This window comes from Lotus japonicus, chromosome 3 (assembly GCF_012489685.1).
Source record: "Lotus japonicus ecotype B-129 chromosome 3, LjGifu_v1.2".
NCBI classification, from domain to species: Eukaryota; Viridiplantae; Streptophyta; class Magnoliopsida; order Fabales; family Fabaceae; genus Lotus; species Lotus japonicus.
The window spans coordinates 36,236,208-36,245,822 of NC_080043.1; the positions used below are offsets into that span (position 1 = coordinate 36,236,208).

Consider the following 9,615-nt stretch of genomic DNA (forward strand, 5'->3'; position numbering starts at 1 on the left):
AGTAGATGCTTTTGCCAAGCCTAGCACAAGGATTGACGCTCATCGACTCGAGGCTCTTACCCCGGTTCACGAAGCTGCTAACTTTGAAGCGGATTTCAGAAAATACTTCACCATGTTCCTCCAGATAGACCGTTATCGTTCTAGTTTTTCTCCTTACAGCAAGCCTGATTTTGGCCCTTCTTGGCTAAAACATTCCTACCCTTGTCTTGGTACCACCAAAGAACACCATATTTCGCTTTGGCAAACTATCCTCTCCCCTCGGGTTTTGACCATAGTTTTTGCTAGTAAGGACTATACTTTATGTGGCTACAATCCCCAATTGGTTTCTCGACAATTTGAGTTAAGCCAGGTTTTACCAAACACCCAATTCTGGTTGATGTGCTTGCTTCTTTTGACAAGGCTAAGACTGTGGACCAGGCCATAATGACCAAGGAGTCTAAAATCTCTTCTGACAAAGGGGAGATTGCAGCAGCCAAAGAGGAGCTTGGTAAGCTGAGTGCCAGGAAGGGAGCTATAGCAGCTGACCTCGTCAATCTCGATATCAAACTTGTTGAGCTTCAACAAGAAACGGGTGAACTAAAGAAGCGAAGGGCCGCTTTGGTCGAGGAAAGACCATATGTGGATCAGCAACTACGCAAACTTGCTAACAACTCCAAAGAAACGGTGCTTTCTTCGAGTAAGCTTATCAAGGAAGTCGAGGCTGACAAATTGATTAAGCAAGATCTCGAGACCAAGATTTCTGCCTTCGGCCCCCAACTTAGTTCCTTCAAATCTAAACTCTAGGATTTTCACCATTCGTTGGTTTGTACTCATTTATAATGACTATGAATGGCCTTTGCTTGCCGAGTTTTGTAATGGCGACCCGCCAATGTCGACATTGTGGCCGTTTGGCCTTGCTCTGAAACATTTTTAAGTATGGCATGCATGGCTAAACTCTTGTTGTTGTTATGCTTTTTATTTCTTGGTACTGACGCTAACTGCCTTGCCTTCTGGGTCATAGTTTTGCTCCTTGAAACTGGGGCAATTTATAACGGTCTTTACTGCATTTTCTCCGTCCACCGAAGATGGAACTACCCGCTATATTTAAGGCGCTGACCCACGTGGCCCTTAGCTATAGGATGGGATTTTGGTAACTGATTACCATGCATTAACTTCAACTCTTTGTTACGCTTATAAACAACTGTGTTTTTTTCCTCTTTAGCCATAACATATCTTCCGAAGCTCTTCCTTCTTAGCAAGAACTTTGCCTTTACAGCAATGGCCTCCACCCGCGTTCTCCGCAAAGAAGTGTATTCTGTAGCCTTTGAGCGTCACCTCTTCTCCTACCTACATTCTTCCTTACACGAGGTTGATCAACTGAGGCCGCTCATTAACCATTTACTCCATAGGGGAATCTTTTCTGAGTTGAGGGTTTTCCTTCAACAATTCCAGGAGCTGCTGGATGAGGTAGTCCCACTCTTTGAGCGACGTAGGGACATTGTCATGGAGCTGCTTGGCATCGAGGCCGGCCTCGAGTTCAGAGTAGAAGACTTAGATCGACTGGAGAATGCGCTGGACCAGCTGGGTCCTGAAGAAGCAGAAGAGCAGGGGAAGCTGAGTCGGGACATCACATCGATTTCTCTCGATATGTCTGAGCTCCGCTCGGAGCAGGTGACCCTCGAGGGTAGGCGAGATGATGTTGACGTGCTTTTGGCGCCTTTAAGACGTCAATATGACTCATTCCGCTCGACAACAACTTCCTCTTCTTTCTTTGTTTAAACCATTGTAATGTCCCAATAACTTGAATAAATGAACACTCCATTTGGTTTAATCTATCTTTAATGTTCTCATGTTTTAATTTCGATTTCGTGTAACATGGGTTTATACGGTTTCAAGCACTTTCCATTCACTGTCACACGTCGCCCTTGGCACCCTATTTCCTTAATCGAATACGCGTTATTTGAAAACACTTTCTTGACTGTGAAGGGACCTTCCCAGTTTGGGGCCCATTTGCCATAGTTTCTATTTCTCTTATCCATAGGCAAAATAACTTTCCACACATAATCACCTCTAATAAAAGATCTAGACTTAACCTTTTTACTATAGGCTCTCACAATGCGCTCCTTTTGTCGAATTAGCATGTCCAAGGCTAACAATCTTTCTTCATCCAAGTCCACCATCTCATCGAGCATCATGCTCCAATAGTCTTTGCTTGGAATCTCCATTTGCCTTTGCACCCTGCAAGATTGCAAATATATTTCTGTGGGCAACACTGCTTCATGCCCATAAGTTAGTTTAAATGGCGTAGTTCCAATGGCTTCTTTTGGTGAATTTCTATAAGCCCACAAGATTTGGTCTAAAGTCTCGTGCCAACTTTTTGGCTTTCGTCCTATATGCCTCTTGATTAAACCTATCAGTACCTTGTTAGCAGCTTCCACCTGGCCATTAGCCTGAGCATAGTAAGGTGTCAAAGTTAGCATCTTGGTGCCTCAGCTCTCTGTGAACTGCATTACTTTTCGACCCACGAACATTGTGCCTTGGTCAGTGGTTAGTGTCTCCGGAATCCCAAACCGGTAAATGATATGTTTCAGGATAAAATCAATTACAGAGTCTTGAGTGACGTTCTGGAGTGGGATGGCTTCTACCCATTTGGTGAAATAATCGACAGCAACGATTATATACTTGTGCTGCCTAGATGAGGATGGCTTTATCTCTCCTATAAGGTCGAGGGCCCAACCTCTGAATGGCCATGGATTTATGATCGAGTGCAATTCATTTGCTGAGACATGTTGTATGCCTGCATGAGCTTGGCATTCCTGGAAGCCTTTGGCATATTCAATGCAATCCTTTAAGATAGTTAGCCAATAAACTCCTTGTCGAGAAAGTATCCACTTCATTTTAATGCCTGCTTGATGTGCCCCGCATAGCCCATCGTGAACAGCGGACGTGGCCACATACGCTTTGGCATTATCCAAGCACGTAAGCAAGGTCCCGTCGACATTTTTCTTGAACAATTCATTGCCAATAATCGTATAACTTAAGGACCTGTATTTCACTTTCCTATCAGTGGTTCCACAAGATTTAACAAATAATCGACTGTTGGCTTTCTCCAATCATTTGGGACCATGTTGTCGATATTAAGAATGTCAAGATTAGAAGGACTCAATTTCTCTTTGACCTCAATTAACTTTCCTAACTTGGCTTTATCTACCATATACCGAGAAGCAATTTGCGCCAACTCGTTGGCTACTTGATTTTCTATTCTAGGTACGTGACTCCAGGCTCGTTGAACTTGGCTAATAAGCTGGTGGCTTTCCTGAAGTACCATGCCAAATTCTCATTAATGCATTTATATTCTTTGGTAAGTTGCTTTATTACCAATTCAGAGTCGCCTTTTACGATGACATTTCTTGCTCCTAAAGCCAACAGGATCTCTAGGCCAGAAATCAAGGCCTCGTATTCGGCTTCATTATTGGAACAATTTTCTTTAATTCTAAATTTGACCTTAGTAGGGATGTTGTGTGGCGACTTTATGAACATTCCTATTCCTGACCCCTTCTTATGGCTCGAGCCATCGAAAAACAACTTCCAGGGTTAGATTCCTACGTAAGTTAGAATCTCTCTGAGCAGAGTGTGATCTACCAGAAAGTCTGCAACCACTTGCCCCTTAATTGCTTTCAAAGGGATATAAGTTAGTGAGTATTCAATCAGGGCTAGAGCCCACTTACCAATTCGACTATGCAAAATTGGTTTGGATAACATGTGCTTTATTATATCATAATGAGAAAAAACCATTACATCGATTGGCTTTATATAACATTTCAGCTTTACACAAGAGAAATACAAGCATAGACACAACTTCTCGATTAGAGTATATCGAGTTTCCACGTCGTTTAGCACACAGCTTAAGTAGAATATGGCCCTTTCGACGCCATCTTCATCCTCTTGGGCTAGCATGCTTCCAATAGTCTCATCTGTGGCTGAAATGTACAACTTCATTGGTCTTCCCTTCACAGGTGGACTCATTAAGGGAGGACTTGATAGATATTTCTTGAGCTCATCGAAAGACTTCTGATGCTCTACCTCCCATCGAAAAGTTTATTCTTTCTTCAATTGGAGGAGTGATGAAAACACTTTCGTCTTCTCACTTAAGTTAACAATGAACCTCCTTAGGAAGTTGATTTTTCCAAGTAGGGACTGCAATTGCTTCTTGTTAGTTGGCGGGCTAGTGTCGAAGATAACTTTAGCTTTGTTTTTGTTAATCGCAATGCCTATCTTGTGCACCACAAAGCCGAGAAAATCACCTGCAACCACACCAAAAGCGCATTTGAGGGGGTTCATTTTTAAACCGTGTTTCCTCATTCTTTCGAAGGACATTCTTAGGTGAGATAAACGGTCATCTCTCGATTTAACCACTATGTCATCGATGTAAACCTGCATAAACTTTTCAATAAAATCGTGGAAAATGGTTTTCATTACCCTTTGATAGGTCACGCCAGCATTTTTCAGTCCAAATGGACCACCCACTCATATGTCCCTAAGGCACCAGGACATCGAAAAGTTGTTTTCGACACATCTCCCTCTGCAATGAAAATTTGGTTATATCCAGAGTACCCATCTAATAGGCTTAAATATTCATGGCCAGCTGCTGAATCAATCATCATTTCAACGATAGGCATGTGATATTCATCATTAGGAGTGTCAGCGTTTAAGTCTCGAAAATCGACACAGACTCGCATTTTGCCATTCTTTTTAATCATAGGGACCACATTGGCTAGCCAATCGACATACCTGGCTATTCTGATGAATTTTCACTTAAGGAGTCTTTCAATTTCCTCTTTGATCTTCACCAAAACATCTGGATGAAATCTCCTTGAAAGTCGCTTTACTGGTTTCTTGTCTTTCTTAATTGGTAGCTGTAACTCCACCAATTCTCGACTCAGACCAGGCATTTCATCATAATCCCAAGCGAAGCAGTCCTTAAACTCTTTCATCAAATCTACCATTCGATCTTTGAGCTCTGGATCAATGAGAGCACTGATGTAAGTTGGCCTTTACTTGCATCCATCGCCTAAATCCACCTCCTCCAAGGGGTCATGTGCCTCCATCTTCTTGGTGACATATATTAGGGGTTTCTCGAATCCTAGAGGGCCATCGTCGTAGATGCAGTCCAACCTCAGATTTCGAAGATCTTCTATACCTTCGACATATTGTTTTTCTTCATTTTCTAAGCACAAGTTATCTTCTATCACCGCTGCTTCATTCTACCTTGACATTTCGATAGGTAAGACTGAAACATCAGCAACTTTTTTGGCCGCACCTTCAGCCATGAGGTCGGCTTCTAGAGCCGTTTTTATTTTACTTTCGGCTGCGTAAGCCAAAATTCGAGCCAAGCTCGAATTAATCATCATTCTTGTTGCTCTGCCACTCTTTAGTGGCATCTTCCTCCTCGCTCTGCCATCCATTCATGGCATTTGCCTTGCATGACTCATTGAGGTATAATCCTCGAACAAGATCTAGAGTTATAGAGTACTCAGAGTAAGGGTTGAAATATTGATTGGCCACTGTGTTCATCGGGGAAATTATGGCCAAATTCTTCTCGAAGTTCTTTTTATCGACATAGCCTGCCTCTGCCAAATAATAGCTTTGATCCGCTTGCACGTTCTCGACTACGCAATCTGCTTTCCATATGGATATTCTCTGGTGAAGGGTGGAAGGTACTGCTTCTACTCCGTGGATCCATTCTCTGCCTAGCAGTAAGTTATAGTTGGCTTTAGATGGTTCCACGATGAAGAGAGTTGATATGCTAACTTTCCCTACAGTTATGTTCAGCATGATAGCACCTAGAGAAGTGCTAGTTTTTCCTTCGTAATCTGATAATACCATGTCGTGAGGAATCATATCCGCTTCAGTTTTGCCCAATTTCTTGAGCATGAACCTGGGCATCAGGTTGATTGCGGCTCCACCATCAACTAGGACTTTGTTGACTCCCTTCTCTTCCACTTTGGCCCATACAAACAAAGGTTTCAACTGGTTCTTCATTTGCTCTGAAGGTCTTTGAAAGATAGCTCTGTCATCTTCAACAGTCCCTTTCTGCATCACATAATAGCACAAGGGGTTGTCGTCAGCTTCCTCTTTGACATAATAATCTTCATCGCTTTCAGTCACTTCTGAGATTCTGTCGAAGTCTGCAGGCAAGATGGAAACCACACAGATGATGTTGAGATCCTCCCCATCACTGTCATCGAAATCTTCTATCATGTCTTCATCTTCGTCTTCCACTGCTACGCCCTTTTCTTTGGCGTTGTCAGTATTGAAGGTATGAAAAACGGTAGAAGGGGGGGGGGTTTGAATAACGTTTTCAGTACAAAACTTCCACCTTAAAGATTTTGACAAATCTTTCGAGAACTTAAGTGCTAAAGATAAGAGATAGAAAAGCACACAAGGATTTTATCCTGGTTCACTTGATAAATCACTCAAGCTACTCCAGTCCACCCGTTAAGGTGATTTCTTCCTTCTTAGAATGAAGGCAATCCACTAATCAGGTAAGAGTTACAACTGCACTTGAAACCTACAAGTGACTAACAATTACACTGACTTAGCTCACACTAAGATTCACTCTCTTAGGATCCGATCAACCTTGATCTCCTAAAGGAACTAAACAAACTGTTTATCAAAGAATTGTTTACAAGAGATTTGCTTCTAAAAAGCTAATAGTAAACTCAATGAATTTCAGATGAAAGAAAGCTTAGAATAATTTGAATATGTCTTGCGCGTATGTATTGCTTCTAGCCGCTTCTTTCAATCTTCAGCCTCTATATATACTCCAAGGATTAGGGTTGAGCGTTGCATGGGAAATGCTACCGTTGGAGGGCAGTTCTGGAAAATCCAGCTTCTGCTGTGGCTGAGAACGTTAGGTAGGTCGTCAGGAAGGTACAGTTGCTTTTGTACTTGGATAGCGACGCGACCTTTAAACCTAGGAGACTTCTGATCAGAGGAATGCTTCGTATTGGAACTTGTGAAGCCGGTTGATCAGAGTCAGAGGGAAAGCACAGATCCTCTGACCATTGTATCTTCTGATTCTGAACTCAGAAGGAAGAACATGGCCTTCAGAGTTTCTTGCTTCTGGACTTCAGAGTTTCCACTATTCAGCTTCTGGATCTTCAGAGTCTTCTACACCATCAGAACATCTGAACCTTCAGTGTTTCTTGGTTATCAGAACTTCTGGATCTTCAGAGCTTCTAGCGACTGAGTCCACATCAGAGTTTGTATAACTTCAGAACTTCTGAAGCTTTTCCACTGTTCATACTGAACATGGTGAATGCGAAAGCGTTGCTTGGGTCACTCTTTATACACAGTGCTTCTGATTTGTGTGAGATTGAGTTGAGGTCAGAACCTACAAATAGCACACTCAGAAAAACACGTTAGAGTACCACAATTGTTCATATCAAAAGGTTAACTTGTAATCATCAAAACATAGAGTTGTACTACTAGATCAAAACTTGATCTTACAATCTCCCCCTTTTTGATGATGACAAAACTAAAATTTTTGATGAACAATTCTTAAACATTAAACTGAATTCAGTCAGAGTTTAGAGATATAGAATAAGACTTATCCTGATGTGAATAGTTTATCTTGCTCATTCTGAATTCAAGTCACTGCTTGATTCTGAGCTTAGCTCCCCCTGAATCTAATACTTGATGAAAACGTTAGTAAAGTCTAGATTCTGAGCTAAATGATATAAGAGTTCAGAGTGAAAAACTTATGACATAGATGAAAATCGAGTAATCAGAGCGCATAAGTAATCAGAGTCACGGACAGGGTATCAGAGTCTTGAGTATCAGAGTCAACTTAGAATCACTTCAGAAGAGTGAAATGTATTCCTTGTATTTGCCCAGTGACACATCTATGGTCATGAAGGTGGAACTCTTAAATTCTCCAAAAGAAAAATTAAATCACACTAACACATCTTACACATCAAAAACTGGGTTTACTCCCCCTTTTTGTCATAAGCAAAAAGCTTGGGGTGTGAAAAACTTAGCTTGAAGTACAAGGTACTCCCCCTCAGAGAAGGTCTAAGTTTAAAGAAAATGAAAACGATGCAAGAGTCAGAGTTAGGCGAAAATAAATAGAAGAGTTAATGCAAAAGAAGAACGTTTACCACCGGTCAAGTGAGTAAAGAGAAGGGTCAGTTACCAAGAACTTAACCTCGAGAAACTGTAGGAGCATTAACTTTCAGAGATAAAGTGAAGCCTATATAAAGCGTTGGAGAGAAAGGTAAGCTTCACACCTCGAACGATTTTCAGTAAAGAAAATGACAGCATACATTGTAGCATTAGAAGAGCTGAGGAAGAAGGCCTTTGAAGAGGACTTGTTCCTGAACATCAGGCATCCAGAGGGTGCAACTACCATCGCGGAGCTGACACGGACACTGCTGGAAGAGGACCTGCGTCCAGAGTTGGAGAGAGACCTGAAGGAATTTCTTGCCTTCGTGGAGGAGGTGCAAGAACTCAGCCGGCTTGAACTCAAGCTGCTGGAAGAAAAAGAAAGTTTGGAAGAGGAGCTCAATACTGCAGAAGAGATTCTGGAGAGGGATGAGCTAAAGGACAGGCTCAGCAACATCCAGCATGTACTGGAGCGTCTGGAGAAAGATAGGTCAGAGCAGCGCCAGGAGTGCAGAAGAATGAGGAGGGATCCTCCATTCTAGATTTTATGATGTAAAGAAATATGATGTAAACATAGAAATATGATGAATAAAAAAGATTTTTGCAAACATATGTGATACAAATATATATATAGATATGCATATAGAATCACAAACGAATAAAATAGAATAAGTAAATAAAAAGAAATAGAGTTTAAATAAAACAGCGTTAGATAAGAAGAAAGAAAAAGAAGAGATCCTAAAACTAAGGTTTGTCAGATCGTCGCAGAAGTTCCATCATCATTTGCTTCATCTCAATCAGCATGGATTCATGAATGTCAAGACGCTGTTCCATGATGTCGAGTCTGGATGAGCTTGTCTGAGTAGAACTGGAAGGAACATTCTGAGCAGCTTCAAGATCTGGAATGGAAGCAGAAGCATCAGGAGTAAACACAACTGGTGCAAGTGCTTGGCATCTAAGAGCTTCAGCCTCAGCTTCAAGTCGCTCTGCCTCTAGTCTGGCTAGACGTGCAGCTTCTTCTGCTTGAGCCTTCTTTCTCTTGGCTTCTTCAATGGCTTCAAGAAGCTTCTGTCTCTGTTCTTGTTCATGAAGAGCCACCCTTCGAGCAAACCTTTGCTTTGCAGCCTCAATGCTCTGACTTCCCTCTGGATGCAGGAGCTGCATCATAATTGGAACTTGAGCCACTAGCCAAGTGCCCAGATTGTTCCACTCATCAGCCACACTTTTAGCATTCTCACTGAGGTCAGTCTGACCGTGCACATTGCGGAGCCTCAAAGAGGCTTCATGATAGAAAATATTGATGCACTCAGAGAGAGATGTGGGTTGGAGGTGAGTATAGGGAATTATGGAGAGGTTGGTTTCAGGAGAGGCTGGGTGATTGCTGCTATGAGCTTCAGAGGCACCTTGTGGAGAACCAATGTTAATCAGTTGAGCATTGGGTTCAGAGGTTCCAAGGTGAGGGTCTGAAGT

The 9,615-nt window shown here is 42.1% G+C and overlaps 1 protein-coding gene across 1 annotated transcript; it reads right to left on the reverse strand.

Annotated features, from left to right (window-relative positions):
- Positions 1 to 1,826: 1,826 nt before the first annotated feature.
- LOC130744063 (uncharacterized) lies at positions 1,827 to 2,459 on the reverse strand. Its single transcript, XM_057596256.1, has one exon. It carries the CDS (start codon positions 2,457 to 2,459, stop codon positions 1,827 to 1,829), a length of 633 nt encoding a protein of 210 aa, XP_057452239.1.
- Positions 2,460 to 9,615: the final 7,156 nt, after the last annotated feature.

Excerpts from the sequence above, each read along its gene's own strand:
- LOC130744063 (XM_057596256.1), bottom strand. The coding sequence starts at position 2,459 with ATGCTAACTTTGACACCTTACTATGCTCAGGCTAATGGCCAGGTGGAA.